This window comes from Cyphellophora europaea (assembly GCF_000365145.1).
Source record: "Cyphellophora europaea CBS 101466 unplaced genomic scaffold supercont1.1, whole genome shotgun sequence".
In the NCBI taxonomy this organism is placed as follows: Eukaryota; Fungi; Ascomycota; class Eurotiomycetes; order Chaetothyriales; family Cyphellophoraceae; genus Cyphellophora; species Cyphellophora europaea.
The window spans coordinates 571,517-589,524 of record NW_008481797.1 but is presented as its reverse complement, the minus strand read 5'-3'; the positions used below and the strand labels follow the sequence as shown (position 1 = coordinate 589,524).

At 54.2% G+C, this 18,008-nt stretch overlaps 9 protein-coding genes across 9 annotated transcripts; 7 read left to right on the top strand and 2 right to left on the bottom strand.

Annotated features, from left to right (window-relative positions):
* Positions 1-270: 270 nt before the first annotated feature.
* HMPREF1541_00197 (uncharacterized protein) lies at positions 271-2,715 on the top strand (the record flags this gene model as incomplete). The annotated part of the gene is made up of 2 exons (XM_008712504.1): positions 271-1,806; positions 1,855-2,715. The coding sequence occupies 2 exons, from the start codon at positions 271-273 to the stop codon at positions 2,713-2,715; spliced, it is 2,397 nt and encodes a 798-aa protein (XP_008710726.1).
* Positions 2,716-3,373: 658 nt separating this feature from the next.
* Positions 3,374-4,590, top strand: HMPREF1541_00196 (uncharacterized protein; the record flags this gene model as incomplete). The annotated part of the gene is made up of 2 exons (XM_008712503.1): positions 3,374-4,238; positions 4,292-4,590. 2 exons carry the CDS (start codon positions 3,374-3,376, stop codon positions 4,588-4,590), a joined length of 1,164 nt encoding a protein of 387 aa, XP_008710725.1.
* A 446-nt stretch (positions 4,591-5,036) lies between these two features.
* Positions 5,037-6,901, top strand: HMPREF1541_00195 (glycolate oxidase, subunit GlcD; the record flags this gene model as incomplete). Its single annotated transcript, XM_008712502.1, has 2 exons — positions 5,037-5,340; positions 5,388-6,901. 2 exons carry the CDS (start codon positions 5,037-5,039, stop codon positions 6,899-6,901), a joined length of 1,818 nt encoding a protein of 605 aa, XP_008710724.1.
* Positions 6,902-7,567: 666 nt separating this feature from the next.
* Positions 7,568-8,692, top strand: HMPREF1541_00194 (D-xylulose reductase A; the record flags this gene model as incomplete). Its single annotated transcript, XM_008712501.1, has 2 exons — positions 7,568-7,591; positions 7,646-8,692. The coding sequence occupies 2 exons, from the start codon at positions 7,568-7,570 to the stop codon at positions 8,690-8,692; spliced, it is 1,071 nt and encodes a 356-aa protein (XP_008710723.1).
* Positions 8,693-9,569: 877 nt separating this feature from the next.
* HMPREF1541_00193 (uncharacterized protein) lies at positions 9,570-10,132 on the top strand (the record flags this gene model as incomplete). The annotated part of the gene is made up of 2 exons (XM_008712500.1): positions 9,570-9,825; positions 9,873-10,132. The coding sequence occupies 2 exons, from the start codon at positions 9,570-9,572 to the stop codon at positions 10,130-10,132; spliced, it is 516 nt and encodes a 171-aa protein (XP_008710722.1).
* Positions 10,133-10,581: 449 nt separating this feature from the next.
* On the top strand, positions 10,582-12,183 carry HMPREF1541_00192 (uncharacterized protein; the record flags this gene model as incomplete). The annotated part of the gene is made up of 2 exons (XM_008712499.1): positions 10,582-10,683; positions 10,732-12,183. The coding sequence occupies 2 exons, from the start codon at positions 10,582-10,584 to the stop codon at positions 12,181-12,183; spliced, it is 1,554 nt and encodes a 517-aa protein (XP_008710721.1).
* A 1,181-nt stretch (positions 12,184-13,364) lies between these two features.
* On the bottom strand, positions 13,365-14,116 carry HMPREF1541_00191 (uncharacterized protein; the record flags this gene model as incomplete). The annotated part of the gene is made up of 2 exons (XM_008712498.1): positions 13,365-13,882; positions 13,993-14,116. The coding sequence occupies 2 exons, from the start codon at positions 14,114-14,116 to the stop codon at positions 13,365-13,367; spliced, it is 642 nt and encodes a 213-aa protein (XP_008710720.1).
* Positions 14,117-14,507: 391 nt separating this feature from the next.
* HMPREF1541_00190 (uncharacterized protein) lies at positions 14,508-15,830 on the bottom strand (the record flags this gene model as incomplete). Its single annotated transcript, XM_008712497.1, has 1 exon — positions 14,508-15,830. The coding sequence occupies one exon, from the start codon at positions 15,828-15,830 to the stop codon at positions 14,508-14,510; it is 1,323 nt and encodes a 440-aa protein (XP_008710719.1).
* Positions 15,831-16,179: 349 nt separating this feature from the next.
* HMPREF1541_00189 (uncharacterized protein) lies at positions 16,180-18,008 on the top strand (the record flags this gene model as incomplete). The annotated part of the gene is made up of 3 exons (XM_008712496.1): positions 16,180-16,182; positions 16,238-16,297; positions 16,350-18,008. The coding sequence occupies 3 exons, from the start codon at positions 16,180-16,182 to the stop codon at positions 18,006-18,008; spliced, it is 1,722 nt and encodes a 573-aa protein (XP_008710718.1).

The following is an 18,008-nucleotide window of genomic DNA, read 5'->3' as shown; positions in this document are numbered from 1 at the left end:
ATGCGACCAGAAATGGCGTGGAGGCGATTGGTGGGTCGCGGTCTGCGGTCTGGTCCCAGCCTCTCCCAAAGTGCGGCACATCTTCGACTCTCTCCTCTCTTTCTAACGACTTGTACCACAACACCTCACCCTTTACGCGTTTGCTTCATGATCTTTCACACCTTCGACTCTCGACTCTGCATGCGGATACTGTAGACGCGTTCCCACTTCTTTGAACGCGTCGTGTATCAAGACCAGGATCTCTACTTAACAACCGAGCCTTCCATAAGCATGCCTCTCCGTCAGACCCTGCTCAGCTTTGCTGCAGCACTTGCGTCCCCGAAACAGCATGAACTCAAATCCAATAGACGGTCCAGTCTTTCACGAGCTTTGAGCTCAAATTCATCTGACACATCCGACACTATTGAAGTTGAGGTTACGGAGCCTCCCCTGCAACTCCCTACCCCTGATGAGACTGCAACAGAATCATCCAGTGTGGCAAGCAGCCAGGATTTGTTGAAAGCACAAGGACGACGCGTCAGTAAGCGCATGTCGAAGGGCAGAGCTATTGACCGACTGTCCTCGGCGAAGAAGGGTCAAGAGCAATACAGGACAGTGTCCGGGGAGACTCTTGTCAATAGCGTGAATGCAAGCCAGGATAGCTTGCTCAAGAAAGGTGTCGACGCACTAGACTTGCCATGGAATATGAGCGACGTCTTCAACATTGGTAGTAAGGCTGATCTCACCAAATCCACAAATCCAAAGGTAGCGGGGAGCACAGAAACTGTAAATACCATGGCAGAAGAAGACTCGGAAGACTCGGAAGACGAAAAAGAACGCGCAGCTAAGGCCGCCGCCAAAAAGAAGAAAATCGAACAGAATAACCGGCTGTGGGAGAAGAGGAAGAAGATGGCCGAGAAGAATGCCACACGCCGGTCCTCCAGAGCTCCGACACTCAGCAGGGCCGCTGAATTTGCTTCAGGGATTGCCGAAACCGTCCTGGGCAAACGCAAGGACCGTACCAGCGATCTTAGAGGCAGCCTGAGACCCCGGAGTGCCATGGAGCAAGGCGCAGCGGTGGCAGATGAGCCCATCGCGAAGAAGCGGCGGGTCACTGACAACGTTCTGCCCTTTGCCCCACAGACTACCACGACATCGCCTCTCAGCAAGAAAGCACCTCGCGCTCCTAAGGACAAGAAGTGGCTGACTTCCGGCCTCTACGCGGGTCAGAAGCGCCAGTTTGACGCCCGCCATCATGGCGGTACTAAAGGCAAACGGAAAAGCGCTGGAGATGCTGGCGCCGAAAAGGAGAACTCGATTTTGCCGTTACCCATGTTCTTCGGCGAGCGTCTTCTCAATGAAGGTCGTGACTTCAAGCTTCCTTTCGATGTGTTCTCGCCTCTGCCACCTGGACAGCCCAAGCCGGATGAGTGGCGGAAGTCGAACAAGAATATCTTCGTGGGCGACGCTGCTCAAGAATGGCGCGTCATTAAAGATATGGAGTATTCGGCCTGTATCTGCACTCCCGAGACTGGATGCGACCAAGACTGTATGAATAGGTACATGTATTACGAATGCGACAGCAAGAACTGCAACTTGACTGCCGAGCAGTGCGGCAATCGGGCATTTGATGACCTCAGGAAACGCGTCAAGAAGGGTGGGAAGTACAACATTGGTGTGGAGGTGATCAAGACCGACACCCGTGGGTACGGCGTCCGAAGCAATCGCACATTCGACCCAAACCAGGTCATCGTGGAATATTCGGGCGAGGTCATCAACCAGGATGAGTGTGACAGGAGGATGCGAAAAGAATACAAAAACAATGAGGTATGCCATCCTCTTATGGAAGCACTGGTGAGGCTAACATTGTGGCAGTGCTACTACTTGATGCTGTTTGACCAAAACATGATCATTGATGCGACGACGAAGGGGTCTATTGCACGCTTCGTCAATCATTCATGTAACCCAAATTGCCGCATGGAGAAGTGGACTGTCAACGGGAAGCCACGCATGGCGCTATTCGCCGGCGAAGGTGGAATTATGACCGGCGAAGAATTAACTTACGATTACAACTTCGATCCTTTCAGCCAGAAGAATGTCCAGGAGTGCAGATGCGGTGAGGAACGTTGCCGCGGTGTTCTTGGTCCCAGACCTAAAAAGGATGAGCGGAAGAGCGAAGAGAAAGAAGACGAGCCAAAAGAAAAGAAGAGCCTTAAGAGGAAAGTCGCCGACGCCATTGGGGACGCGGTCGAAAAGGTCACGAAGAAGCGGAAGACTGAAACGCAAGTGCAAGTCAAGACGACCAAAGCTCGAAGCAGAATCTACTCGAACAGCCCCAAAAAGACTACAACTTTCACAGCAAAGGCGAAAGCTGTAGCGAAAGCCGTCCGTGGCTCATCTGCTAGTCCTATAAAAGCCAGCACCGGGCTGGCTCGCAACCCCTCGAAACTGAAGAGGATGGTCAACGGGGCGAAGGAGCGAGCGACGAGTGCGGCGACGAGTGCAAAGGCCAGCGCAGCCGCCGGCATACAGAAGAGCAGAAGCGGTAGACGGATTGTGTCGACTACTTCGGCCACAGAAGCTTTGTTGGAGAAAGAAGTCACGGAGCAAAACGGTACAAAAAGGACACAGTTGAAGAGCAAAGTGGGAAGTGTCAAGACGTCTGTGGTCAAAACTATGCGCGGTCGACAGAGTGGTCAAGGCCGAAGTATGAGAGTGGTTGATAGTGATGAGTGAAGGGCCGTGAGGTTTTCCATTGCAGCCGGATTCTGGATGCTGCCGATGAGGATATAATTGCAAAGCATTCTTTGAATTGGGAGGCTCGATGGGCGATAGACGAGTGCAGCACGGGAACCGGTGGTCCTGAATATCAGCAAGGCGCATTGGGGGCTCACAGGTTGACACAGGTATGAAGCCAGGCAAACCATCTGGTACATTCGTCGTATGATAATGGATCAAGTGCATTACTCAGTCGTCCGACCTTTCTTGTTCTTTCTGTCCCTGTCCATTCTGCTAATGCTTTACTTGGTGAGCTCAGTGTGTGACCACCAAAGGTAATTTAATGCAAGTGGATGTCCAAGACCTCCTCTCCGATATGATGGTCCTGGACCCATCTTGGCTCATATCGCTTCCCAAAGTCTTGAGTTGGAGGTCACAAGGTATGTCTTTCCATGTCGTGTGTTCTTGACGCAGATTCGAGCTGCATTTGCCACGCCTGTTGGCCGGAATATGCTGTTTCACGCTCCCCCGCACCAGGACACGGCGAGCATCTCCGACGTCGCCATGGCGTGCTTGCAGGGCGCGTGGGCTCATCTAAACACTCGCATTAGGACATTGGAGGTATTTGCATCCTATTCTCATCCTTGACCAGCAGCACGACGCGGCATCGAACACTATGTCGTTCAGCAGCATCCCCATCCTCGATCTATCGCTGGCTGACAACCCCGACACCAAACCCGCTCTCCTCGCCGACCTCCGCCATGCCTTACTGGAAGTCGGCTTCCTCTACATCAAGAACACCGGCATCCCGTCAGAGCTCATCCAACAGGTCATCACGCTAGGCAAGTCCTTCTTCTCACTCCCCGAAGATGAGAAGCTCAAGTGCGAAATGGTCAACGCGCCGTCGTTCCTCGGCTACAACAAGCTCGGCATGGAGATCACGCGTTTCAAGACCGACTGGCGCGAGCAGATCGATCTGTCGACGCCCCATCCGGTGCCGCAGCCGGGAGACCCGCTGTACCGGAACTTGCTGGCGCCAAATCTGTGGCCGGATGAGGCGGCGCTGCCGGGCTTCAAGGAGATCTATGAGAGGTACATGCTGCTGATGGGGGATATGTCTATTCGCTTTACGTCGTTGTGTGCGGAGGCGATTGGCATGCCGGCAAATGCGTTCGATCGCTTCTTTGACGATGCGCAGCAGCATAAATTGAAGATTGTCAAGTATCCGGATCTGGATGAGTTGGGTGTTGATGGGGCGGTGGAGGCGCAGGGTGTAGGGCCGCACAAGGACTCTATGCTCTCGAGTTACCTGTTGCAAGCGAGCAACCACAGGGGGCTCCAGGTGCAGAATGCAGATGGCAAGTGGATCGACTGTGTGCCGATTGATGGAACTTTCGTGGTCGCCATCGGTCAGGGCATGGAGGCGTTAACTCAGGGCGTGTGCCAGAGCACGACCCATCGGGTGTTGAGTCCGCAGAGGGGATTGGGGGCGAGATACAGTATTCCGTTCTTCCAGGGCGTGAGCTACGATGCTACGTTTGGTGAGTACCTTCCCCGTGCTTACTACTCAATCCATTGTCTGACGCGAGCACAGAGAGCATGAATATTCCCGAAAATGTCAAAGCGCTAAGACAAGAGATACTCGATCGCCGGGGCGAGAAGCTGGACGATATCGAGTTTACCTTCATCAAGGGCATGTGGTCACGGCTAGGCGAGGCAACCCTCATGAATCGAATTAAAAGCCATCCCGACGTGGGCGAAAGGTGGTACCCGGAACTCCTGAAGAAGATACGGGAGCAGCAGGCGGAGGAGGCGAAGAATGCGGCAGCAAAGGACGCGGCGAAGCAGAACGGTAGCATAGCACCGCAGGTTCCGACTGTGCAGGCGCATTGATGCTTACCTCGCATGGGCGAGATAGCGTTGATGGAGGCAGCATTCATGCTCGGCGGACTTCGAGCCCCGCGTTGAGCTACAAGTACCGGGGTCGAATCTGTAGCGCGGCTATGGCAATTTGCCGTCGAAGAAACGGGCAAGCATGGCTGACCGCAGCGTCGCGTACCATGAGATCTTGGTGTGTCGTCTCGTCCTTCTTCCCGTAGCCGTTAGATGGAGCAGGTTAGGCGACGAAGACTGGTCTTGGCATTCTGCAGGGCGGCCTTGCTCAACTGCGGAGAAAGCTCCGCACGCCTCGATCTTTCGGCTGTTGGCCATCGGCTATGGTGCAAGATCTCCATCCCCGCCACCGAGAATCGTTCGTCCTTGGGCCTCAGCAACTTGCCTACAAAAGGATGCGCTGCAACTGACCTCTCTCCAGCTTCTCGAGCTGCTTCAGGTCAAAGATGCAGAGCCTACCTTCCTACAGGCTGGCCGCAGCAGGCCTCCGTGCGGTCCGGGCAAAGCCCGCAGCACAGTCATCACCATTTCTCCAGTCCGTGCTTGCGGGCAGTCGGTCGTTCCATGGCAGTAGGTGGCTGAAGGAAGAGAAGAAGGAGGAGAAAGCAAAGACTCCTGACTTCGTGAACAGCCTTCAAGGAAGCACGTATGCGCGGCTACAGCGCGAGCGCGCCAATGAGTCAAGGTATATTCGGGAGAGGGAGGTCAGGTCGACCAGCTGGGTGCCCAACTCTATTATGCTGAGCATTGGTAAGTGTCCTCCCCAGTGGAAGCATTTGATGCTAACACGTTTTCAGCATTGTTGGCCACAGCATTTGCGGCCTACAGCTTTGGCAAACGAGTCCCGCGGCCGCTTCCCTCCACCTCCACCACGACCCTCAAGGATGCACAACCTCCGCAGCATGACACACGTACGACCACACTGCAGGCCGCATGGGTTGACTTTGCTCTTATTGTCGGCAAGGAAAACGTCAGCTCCGCAAAAGAAGATCTTGAGACTCATGCCGGTTCGGAATGGAGCTCATATTCGCGCAAGGAACACGAGGTGCCTTTTTGCGTGGTATATCCTGGCACGACCGAGGAGGTCAGCAAGATCATGAAAGTATGCCACCAAAGGAAGGTTCCCGTCACAGCGCTGTCAGGCGGCACCAGCTTGGAAGGCCACTTCGCGCCGACGAGGGGCGGTGTCTGTATCGACCTGGCCCGTATGGACAAGATTCTCGACTTTCATCCGGAAGATCTAGACATCATTGTGCAACCTGCGCTCGGCTGGGAACACCTCAACGACGAACTACATGAACACGGTCTCTTTTTCCCGCCTGACCCAGGCCCAGGCGCCAAGATCGGTGGCATGGTGGGCACTGGATGCTCCGGCACCAACGCGTATCGATATGGCACGATGAGAGACTGGGTCGTCAGTCTGACTGTTGTTCTCGCGGACGGAACCGTTGTCAAGACCCGCCGTCGCCCACGGAAGTCCAGTGCTGGCTACAATCTTACGCAAATGTTCATTGGAAGCGAGGGTACGCTTGGTATAGTCACGGAAGCTACACTCAAAGTCACGACTCTCCCCAAGTCTACGAGCGTCGCAGTCGCAACATTCCCTTCCATCCACGCCGCAGCCGAGTGTGTTGCCAAGGTTGTCAAAGAAGGCATTCAGCTCGCGGGCATGGAGATTTTGGATGATGTACAGATGAAGTGCATCAACAAGGCTGGTACCACATCTCGCTCATGGACCGAAGCGCCCAGCCTGTTCTTCAAATTTGCGGGCACAAAGGAGGGTGTCAAGGAGCAGATTGCCATTGTACGGAAATTGGCCAACAGCAAGACATTCGAATTTGCCAAGGACGACGATGAGGCGGCGGAGCTGTGGTCCGCTCGCAAGGAGGCATTGTGGTCTGTCATGGCTCTGAGAAGGGATAGCAGCGACCATGTCTGGACAACGGATGTTGCGGTGCCTATCAGCCAGCTGGCAGACATCATCCAGGAGACGCGTGACGATGTCGAGAAGAGCGGATTGGTCGGTGGAATTGTGGGACACGTGGGCGACGGCAACTTCCACACTATTCTGCTGTACAACGATGCCGAGAAAGAAACAGCTGGTCAGGTGGTGCACAGGATGGTCCAGCGGGCGATCGACATGGAAGGCACAATAACGGGCGAGCACGGCGTAGGATTGAAGAAGAGGGAGAGCCTGAGAGAGGAGCTCGGCGAGGACACGGTTGATGCCATGAGGAAGTTGAAGCAGGCGTTCGATCCGCTGGGCATCCTAAATGCGGACAAGATTGTGCAGCTCGAGAAAGGCCATTGATGCGGGCGAAGAGGACCAGGCAGTAAAAATGCAAGGGAGGGTGCACCTGCCCTTTTGAGGTTGCCGGTCGGGGATAATCGCGGGGTTTGCCCGCTTCTTTTTGTATACACAATCTCAGCCTGTCAGCCATGTTACGACTGGGCGCAATGATTGAAGCTACTCAAAACTCATTTCCCCGCAAGCATGGAAGTATGTCTTGACTATTTCGTGATCTTCTTGATCAACATGATGACCAGTGCATATGTAGCCTCCCATTTCTCTCGGGAAACAAATCATTTCCCCCGGGCCCGCCCGTTCGTTGGCTTGACGTACCTCAGTCTGGGCATGAAGCGGAGTGGGAGGGGTTAGCGCCGGTGGGTTTGTATGTAACACGAGCCACCATTGGCTGCCCCGCAGTTAAACACTTGGGCATGTTCCACCGGAACAATCAGGCTAATAAGCGGATTTTATATATACGTGAGGGGGGTGGTACCTCCGACTGCAACGAAACGAGTTTTTTTGGTTGCTTGTTGTATTCTATCTCGTTTCGCTATACGCAGCTGTAGTCCGTTGCCTTACCTCTAGCTCGGCGAAAGAGCGATCTACAGAGAGCTTTGAACTGAGCTAGAAATATACGTCACAGAGCATTCAGAGCATTCAGAGCAGCAGCAGCAACTTTAGCCCACCATGGCTACACAGACCGAGACAAAGGTACGCGCAGGGACCCCCTCCTGATCTACTCCCATCTGACACTTCTACTTCCAGAACAACTCGTTCATCCTCGCCGGCGAGAAATCCGTCAAGTTCGAAGACCGGCCCATCCCCTCCATCTCAGACCCGCACGACGTCCTCCTGCAAGTCAACTACACGGGCATCTGCGGCTCCGACATCCACTACTGGCAGCACGGCCGCATCGGCCACTACGTCGTCAAAGACCCCATGGTGCTGGGCCACGAGAGCAGCGGCACCGTCGTGGCCGTGGGCGACCAAGTCACCACGTTGAAAAAGGGGGACCGCGTCGCCATGGAGCCCGGCGTCTGCTGCCGCCGCTGCGTGCGCTGCAAGGAAGGGCTGTACAATCTGTGTCTGGACATGAAGTTTGCCGCCACCCCGCCGTACGACGGCACGCTGGCCAAGTACTACGTGCTGCCGGAGGATTTCTGCTACCGGCTGCCCGACCACGTGAGTCTGCAGGAGGGCGCGCTGATGGAGCCGCTGGCGGTGGCGGTGCATATCACGAAGCAGAGCCGGATCCGGAACGGCGATTCCGTCGTCGTCTTCGGCGCGGGTCCCGTCGGGCTGCTGTGCTGTGCGGTCGCCAAGTCGTTCGGCGCGAGCAAGGTCATCGCGGTCGACATCCAGCAGCCGCGGTTGGATTTTGCGAAAGAGTTCGCCGCCACGGGGGTGTTCATGCCGGAGAAGGTCAGCTCCCAGGAGAACGCGGAGCGGATGGTCAAGGAGCATGATTTGGGACTGGGCGCCGATGTGGCCATTGATGCGTCTGGCGCCGAGCCCAGCGTGCAGACGGCGATGCATGTCCTGAGGAACGGCGGCAGTTATGTGCAGGGTGGCATGGGCAGGGATGAGTGCACGTTCCCCATCATGGTGGCGTGCTTGAAGGAGTTGAAGATCAGTGGCAGTTTCAGGTACAGTGAGGGGGATTACAGGGATGCCGTGCAGTTGGTCGGGAGTGGGAAGATTGATGTCAAGAAGCTGATTACGAGGGAGGTCGCGTTTGAGGAGGCCGAGCAGGCTTTTGAAGATATTAAGGCTGGGAAAGGCATTAAGGTGTTGATTGGGGGCCCGAAGTAGGAAAATCTGCGCGAGGAGGGTGTAGGTGCCTGTCTTCGAGAGCAGTAGTCATGTTTATAGCCATCTGAGTGGCACTTCGGGTTTCTCAAATATCCCAAGGCTTGATTCTGTACCAATTTTTGCCCCTGGTTGACTACAGTACAGCGGTCGCTGATCGCTATCGCGAGAGAAAACGCCGCATGGTTCTTCAAGATGCCTGAGCGATTTCGCATTGAGTCAGCTATATTCAGCCCTGGAGCTATACATGGCCACTGACTCCCAGAATGTCCGGACAATATTTCTTTCTTGCTCATGCCAGACATCAACAGCAGCATCCAGTGTAGGAAGAGAAGAGAGGGAAGATTCAGAACAAGGCTCCCACCCCTGAAAGGCTTGGCATTCGAGCCGTATTGAATTCCAGACTGAGATGCATGCTCGACCTCGTACGCCTTTCGAGGGGTGACGTGGCGACCATGCGGGCGCCGGTTCGAACAGCCCTGTCTAATAGAGACGTCATAGCAAGTCGAAGTGGGTTGCAACGACAAGATGAGAGTGGATTCCCACTACCTGGTCTTTGCTTCCAACTGCCGGAAAGTTGGATGTATTGTAGAAGATGGCCCATGGGAATGTAGCTCAACTCCTAACGCCTCCTGCAGGAGGTACTGCAGGGCTAGATCATCGCGCTGTCAGTCATCGTCTGGTCCTCATATGTTTGATGCCATCATAGCCCGCGGTATGACTCACCCTACGAGCCGGGCCCAGTGGATCTGTGGCGCAGCCGAGGAGTCGAGACCAGGGGGTCCCGGAGCCTTATATAGATGGGAATTGGCCTCTAGCAATGGAAAGTCCTTGGTTTCCAGGCCCGAAAAGAAGATTCCCCACTGAATATCGGACAGGCATGGCGGACAACCACGGATCAGAATCGTCGCAGACATCGACAGACCCCGAGGCTCAGAGATTAGCAATACTCAGACGCGTAGCGCAAGAGCACTTGCGAGAAATCGGGCAGCAAGAAGTCAAGGAGCGTGTGGAGGAACAAGAAGTGCAGGCAGTACTTGATGACGAAACTAGGCGGCGACTGAAAGGCGACTTCTCCCGCAACCAGACACGCGAGGCATCCGAAGAGAAGGGCGCTAAGATGAGGACTGCCCAAGGTGTGTAGACCTCGACATCATCCACCTACGGATGCTGACACTTACAGATGTCCTCGACCGGATACGCTGGGATCCTAGTCTTAAGATTGAGGAATTCGTCGTTGGCTATCTCGACCGTTTTGGCGGTAACAAGGAATTGCGGGCATCGATGTGGCTGAATGAAGTTACGGAGGAGGATTGGGTGCCGCAGCATCGCATCAGATACTTCAAACGGGTAGCCGGAGATACAGAGGAGGTGGTATGGCATCGCTTCGATCGCGTCGACAAGATCTTTGGGAGTACTGGCCAGAAAATAGATGGAGATTGAGTGTGAGTCATGTGGCTGTGCAAGGCGAGACTGGAAAGAGACTTGGGGTAGCACCGCCTGGTCTCGTAGACTGAGACCTAGGAGGTTTGAGTCAACGAATGTAGCTGTCTCAAATGGCACGTGAGTCGTCAAAGTGATGGCTAGATTAGGGGGAATTTTATGTATGGCTGCAGTGAGTCGAGGCTCGTCCAGGCCGATAGTGGTACCTCTTGGCAGCCAACTTCGGCTAGCCGTTTTGAGGCGTGTTGGAGACAATTTTTGGATCTTGACTGATGATGCGATCTTCTTTCTGGCACACATACTCGGTAGCCGGTATCAGCGGATAGAAAGGTGGGCGGCGGTGAAGACTGTCTCATTTCATGTTTATTGGCGGTGTGAAAGCGCAGCTGGCGGCCGCAGTTCCCAAAGCCCGCACGCTCTTTCATACAACTTCCACGACTTCGCCCACCATGGCTACAACGCAGACGAAGAAACTTCATGGGCGAGCATTTTACGAGAGCATAGGAAGTCCAAAAATGATTTTGGCCCCTATGGTGGATCGATCCGAGTTTGTGAGTCTCATTTGAAGTACATCTGCCACTAGATGCTGACGGTACCAGGCCTGGCGCATGCTGAGTCGATCATATCTACCGAAGGAGTCCTCGAAAGACCTGTTGGCATACAGTCCCATGCTGCATGCGCGCCTATTTCAGGAAGGAGCGAAATTCCGAGACGAGCACTTCCAGCCTACGCGAAGCAGCCTCATTTTGAAAGAGCCTTCAGACGAACCTCGATGGCTGGATGGTAACCCCGAGATCGATCGGCCATTATTCGTACAATTCTGCGCAAACAAACCGGAACAGTTCCTAGAAGCAGCAGAGTATGCAGCACCTTATTGCGACGCGGTCGACCTGAACTTGGGCTGTCCGCAGGGCATTGCAAGAAGCGGCCAATACGGTGCCTTTTTGCAGGAAGATTGGGACACCATATCCGCGCTGATCAAGAGACTACACCAAAACTTGTCAGTCCCAGTGACTGCGAAGATGAGAATACTGGAAACAAAGGAAAAGACCCTTGACTATGCCAAGATGATTCTGTCTGCTGGTGCCAGCATACTTACAGTACACGGCCGAAGAAGGGAGCAGAAGGGCCACAACACCGGTCTGGCTGACTGGTCAATACTCCGGTATCTACGGGAAAACCTGCCACCGGAAACAGTACTTTTCGCCAATGGCAACATCCTTAATCATGACGATCTAAAGACCTGCTTAGAAGCCACAGGATTCGATGGCGTTATGAGCGCGGAGGCGAACCTGGCGGACCCAACTGTCTTCGCGGGTCCTCCCTCAGATCCGGACAGCCGAGAATATTGGCAAGGCGCTGATGGAAAGGGCGGATACAGGATCGATGGCGTCTTCCGCCGATACTTGGATATCATTTACCGCTATGTTTTGGAGCAGGAGCCGCCTCAAAGGGCGCCACTGTATCTGCCGGGTGATGACACCCCTGAGATCCAGGTACCAGAGCTTCAAGAGTCCACCGAACAACAAGGGAAGTCGAAGAAACGAAAACGAGATCGTGGAGTTGCTGCATCCCCTAATCTGCGACCAATGCAGGGTCATCTGTTCGGCATGCTCAGATCTGTCGTCTCGGTCAATACGGACATCAGGGACGCTCTAGCAAAGTGCAGAGTGGGCGAGATGGCCAATTTCGAACGAGTCCTTTTGATCCTCGAGAAGGCCGTGCGCAAGGCTCTGGACGAAGAAGCTGCGGAACCCGAGAAAGAAACAGCTGCTCCTTCTGAGTACGCTCAGAGCGAGGAGACTCTGACTGCCACCCAGAAGACACTGGCGAAGTATGGTCGCCCTTGGTGGGTATGCCAACCGCACGTGCGGCCATCACCCGAAGAGGCACTGGCGAAAGGTTCTTTGAAACTCAGGAAGAAAGCAGCAGCTGAAGCGGAGAGTGAAAAGCGATTGAAGCAATCGGATGAGCCTTTGCATCGCGAAGAGAAGCCTGAAGTGGTCGACACTGTGAATCAGGTTCCGAAAGCTGCTGTAGTGTGCGGGTGACCCTTTTGTCCTGATTCAAGGATATTCTGTCCCGATGAGACGCGTTACGAACAATGATACCCAACTTGGTGCTGCATGCGCATAGACAGCGCACAAGGGTTTAGCCAGAGAATCTAACAGATCAGAGATGACACATGTATTGAAGCCCGTTCATTCAGCCTTGCCGTCAGTAAACCACGACTTTGAGAGCGAGGGCATGCTTGTCTCGTGATCGTATAACAAGACAACAAGACTCCTCAAGCTCAAGCTCAATTCAAGTGAAGAGTTGACGAAGCTGCATGAACTCAGACCATCTTGTGACGTGTATTTGCTGCAGTTCAGTCTGACAGCGCTGACTCCGAGTCAGATGGTAGCTGATCGTCTCCTCCTTCTAATCAAGCCGTTTCCCCCTATTATAGGCTCCTCGCTGCTGCGCTCCTCCCAGTATGGACTTTCCCCTAACTTTCTAATATTTTGCGGTCCCAAAGCATCTTGGCCATATTACAGGTCAGCAACGAACCATCACTCCACTGAGACACTGCAAGTAGTGAAAGCAGAAACGGGATGGCCTGTAAGAAATATATCCCATGTGAAGCTGTGGGATTCAGGTCCTGCTGGAGGCGTTCGGTCTCGGACTGATAACCGAGGGGCGAAGTGGACGTCACGAACGGATGAGCTTCACGTTAGGAGGTATGGATTCAGGCATGAGCTACCTCCCATGCAACGGTGGACGTTAGAAGCGTCAATGCTATTATGGTAGAACGAAAACTGTGACTCTGTCATGTGGTCACTCTATCCTGAACGCCAGTGCTTGAACACAGAAAGCAGCAAAGAAAGCAGGGGGACAGCCCAGACATGCTGCTGTGAGAATCGCCTGCCGGATCACCGTAGACCATGAACACCACACCGGCTCCTGTGCTCGTCGGCCAGGCCGGAACAGTTGGGGAAATTGGTCGCGGCGCGGTTGCGGGCGAGGTAGCGCTCCTCGAGATCCCATTTCTCGAGGGTTTGCCACCAAGCGCCCTCTTTGGCGGGGGGTGGGCGGGAATGGGATCGAGTTCGCGATCCAGAAACTTGGTCTGCTCGCGGTTGAGGCGCAGGATGTCGAATGGGGAGTCCTTGTCGAAGATCGGGTGTTTGTCCAAGTGGTTGAACATCTTGTCCGTGTTCCCGTCTCCGATGCGGACCTCGAGCTCGAGCTTTTAGGGATGGAAACGCTGTCCGCCACGAGCGCCGCTGCGGTCTAGCATGTAGTTGTGCTGGTCCTGTCTGCGGGCTTCGGCGGGGAGACCTCGGAGGCGCTCGATCCGACGCCAGTTCTGGAGCGCCTCGCCAAGGTTCCAGTCTGCATCCTCGAGGGTGGTGATCGCATTAGTCAGTGTTCTCGTAGGACCCATGTTGTTGTATATTCGAGCAATTATCTGCAGCTGGCGGAGATTGCTCGGGATGTTCCGGGTTATGAAGGTGTATGTGCGTGCATCAGCCATCTCGAGAGCATGGAGCAGTTCCCGCACGTCGTCTGCAGTGACAGGGGCATTGACAGCCGTAGGAATACGGGCGGGAGCAATAGTAAGAGCGCCTTCAACACCAGCAGGAGCATGCTGAGGGGCGGAGGGAAGGTGAAGCGTAGTCGTAGCCTCGGGCTCGTTGTTGTCGGCGGCTGCATGATGCATTAGAGGTGCTGAGCCTGTGCCGTGCAGGCCAGGGAGGGCTTGGGCAGCTGTAGATAATTAGATATGTTTGGTGAATACTAGAAATGGACTTTGAGAATGAGGGGGGAGGAGCAGGTATACAAGCCAAAATTATCTCATGGCTGCTTGGGCTACTTACCTTGGAGTTCTTCTTGGAGTTCTTCTTGTGTAGGAGTTTGCGGCGATTGCGGATTGCTGTTGTCATTAGGCTTGCTGCCGTTCCCGCCGTTGCTAGCATTGTTCTTCTGATTGTTTGGACTCATCTTGTCAAGTTAAATAGGACAGTGTTCGAAGTAGAAAGAATGACGGCAGCAAAAGCTGGCTGTAGACTGGATGTGGCTGGAATGAACTGTTGTGCGGAAGTGCTTGGTAAAGGTGTGGGGAGGGCGCACAAGAAGATCGCAACATATTCAAGGGCGAGAAGTAGCGGAGGAGAATTCTGCCAACAGCGATAGCGTATGTGTCAGAGGTTGTGTGTTTGTAGTGACGTTGATGATATAGTGACAACCTGCCTGCCTGTGAAGCCAACGCCGGTGGTGCATTTAGAGGTGAGTGAGGAATTCAAGTGAATAGAGAGTGACCAGCTGGCAAGTGATGTGGCGGCGCGCTCAGCTATTGAGACAGGGACATAGACTGTAGTTGATGAAGTCTACGTTATCTTGGAGCTCTGGGACCGATTCGTTGCCGCCATTCGTCGTCAAGCATAACACTTTCAGGTCTTGGTTCCTTCTTCCATTGCTGCTGGAAGAGCTGCATCTTCTGCTGCCACTTGGCTGCCTCGACACCGATGAAGTCGGCGGCAAACCCGCTTGACTTGATGGGCTCATCCATTGGGACGAAATGGCCGCAATCCATCTCAGTGACCGAGACACATCCGGCCTTTGCGCCGCCGCTACCACCGACGCCAGATCCTGTTAGCTCGAGGCGTTGCCTATTCAGCTCTGTCCCTGCCAGTGGAGAGTGCTTGCCGGTGAGGTATAATGTCGGCGGTCGCAGTTCGGGGAGCTTCCGGAACAAAATAGATGCCTCTGGTCGATAGAAGGGGAAGTCCGGTTCCACAGCCTCAGGGTCAAAGTCGCTATAGTTCTCATGGTCTTCCAAAGGTACTGTTCCGGGAACACCTTTCCACAATGGTCTCAAATAAGAGTAGACCTCTTGCTCCTTGGTCGTTGTCAGTGTGACCGGAGCGGAGCCCTCTATCTGTGCAGCATCGGAGCACAATTCGGTGGGTAGTTCACGGAGACCAGCTTCAATCCATTTATCAAAAACTCTGGGGTCCCAGGCCTGGTACAACTTGCTTTTCGCAAAGCTCTCTCTAGCAGCTTGTTTCGAGGGCCATGTATCTCTTCGGTAAGTCGACGCGATACCCGATGTCCTTCCTGGATTCGTGGGCTGAATAACTGGGTCCATAAGCACCAGGCCCTGCAGCAGACTCGGATGTAGCATTGCGAGATAAGCCAATTGGGCTGCACCCATGGAATGGCCAACACCAAATAAGGGTTGAGGCATCTGCTTCTGCTTAAGATTGATGAGATACAGCAGGTCTCGAGCGTGGTCGAACCAGGAGGGGTCGTTGCCGAGAATCTCTTCATTGAAAATACCACTCTGGCCTTGATGCGCTTGATCAGCTACCCAGATGCTCCGGATATGCTGTCCTTTCGACCTCACGTGCTCGTAGAAGTCATCCCAAAAAGGCTCTAGCAGTTCGCTCGGTAAGCCGTTGCCGTGAGCTCCGATGATCGTCAGCCCATTCGAGGACGGCCCAGTCTCTGATTTGGGAATGTACTGTTTCACCGAAAGCAGTAGATCATTGTGATGACCTGGCTCAGCACCACCTGGATAGTGCCTGGTGTGCTGGACTGGCGTTGTATGCTGCACTATCTTGAAGTGAGTCAACGTGCGTATCGACGGGCTAGATCCATGCAGAAGCTTGGACGCCGGACGTGGTGAAGCAGCATGCCTTGCCCACAAAATCATTGCATCGATGCTCAGGAGCTGTAGATTCGGAGAAGCTCAACAATGTGATATAGTAAGGCGACACACCTCACGGGCATGCGGCCGCCGCTTCGTTCTTGACTCCTACCTGCTTAAGGATCGAAGCACATTGTTCTCCCGCCATCTCCGAGCATTACTGATCTGATGTTCGTGGGAAGGAGCCGAGGAGCTGCCGTATGTATCGGAGCCATGTTTCACCGGGGCCGCAGGTTGTGCCAAGACGAGCTTCTTTGAACAGCGCTTTTGGCCTTTGCAGGTTTCCGCCTTCTCGAGCAGAGCGCGACCATCTCGACCACCGTAGCCAAAACCACTACGGCGCCATCTATTCAACATGGTAAGATACCTAATCACAGCAATGTCGGCATCGGTGCTAATATGGACGACTGCAGGTTTACCAGTGGACGCAGCACAAAGATGTGTGCTACAAGCTCTATATCGAGGAGCGAAAGGTTAGCTGCCGCCACTCCCCGCCGGAGACGCGTCTCGTACTGATCTATTTAGTCGCTGGAGGAGATCATGCAGCACATGCGTGATAACTACAACTTCAATCCCTCCAAGCGTGCTTTTCAACAGCAGTTCCGAAGATGGGGTTTCCCTTCGAAGCAAAACCCTGCCCACCGCAATGCAGAACTTGTCGAACGCGTGAAGGAGCTGTGGGAGGCCAACTATACTCAGCGAGAAATGCTCAAGACTCTCAATGAAGAAGGCTACGAGATCAAAGAGCGTGAGCTGATGCGGCTGCGAGCGAAGAACCGCTGGCTCCTGCGCATTCCCAACGGCATGAAGACACACAGCCTTCCTACCGAGGATCTATCCGATTTCCAGAATCAAATTCTCGACGCCGCCGAAGTACCAACCGTCATTGCACATGTGGATGACGCCAGGTCGCCAACAGATGACAATGTCACCAAAGAGGATCTGGATGAAATCTTGCGCAAGAGAAAGGAACTTCACGACCAGCGTAAAGCTGAAAGTGATGAGAAGTGGGCGAATAAAAAGCGTCGTCGTCGTACCAAAGGCTATGCCGGTCTTGCTGCCGACCCGCCAGGTCCTCCGCGATTTCCTTCCGAGACCACCCTCGACGAAAGCAAGGTGTTTCTCGGTCTGGACAACAAACAATATCGCGCAATGAGAGACCAGTTTCAAGCCATGTGCGAGGAGGAGAGCTTATTCAAGAAGACTCTCGCCGGTGCAGAGAAGTGGCAGGATATCAAAACTCGTCTCATCCAGAACAATGAGCAGCTACAGCAAGCCTTCTGGAACGACAAGACCAATCTGCAATCGAAAGAGCTTGCACTGGATGTCGTCTGCACAGATGTCACCAAGCGGATTCGCTCCGTTGGTCGCCGCATGACCATTGCAGAGGCCAAGAATGTGCTCGGCATCAACCCAGAGCAGAGCCGCCAGATTCGGAACGCCTTCTACGCTACCTTGCAAGCCGACAAATTCACCAGCAAGCTCGAGACAGGTGCAGAACACTGGCAGGAACTGAAAGACCAGTGGGTTACCGAAAGCCCTGTTCTGCAAAATGTGTTTGTCCAGGGTGAAGCCGATCCTCAGTTCCAGGAGAAACAGAAAGCTCTGGAAGCATTGTGTCGAGATGTCATGAAGCGTCTGCGCGATGATCAGGCCAAAGGAGGCAGTCGTTGGGTGGCTCCCACAACCACTACTGATGTCAACGTCGAGACTCAGTCCGCCAAAGCGGCACGGGCGGCACAAGCTGCAACCGAGCTGGCGGCTGTTCAGCCTGTGCCTGAGCAGAATGGTAGTGCATATCAGTTCGCTTCTACAGCTGAAGACTTGTCCGATTTGCAGATCGACCCCAGTCTTCTCGAAGCTGCCGACAACTTTGCAACTGCGCCAGCTATCAATCCTACCGCGGTCTATATCCGTCCCCATCCCACGTCGCAGGTCCACAGCGCAGATAAGGTCTGGCTTCAAACCTTGACATCGAGATCGGTTGAAGAACTTCGTCGGCTGCTGGAGCGGAAATGGCCCAACGCGGTCGTCAGTCGCATTGATGGCGTGGAGAGGGGTGCAGATGGCCAGGAGATCTCATATCTCATCGAAGAGGATGACGAACTCGATGCATATCTCGATCACGTCAACGGTCGCAAGGCTACGGTCGTCGTGCAGCTCAACCGACCAACCTCGCTCTAG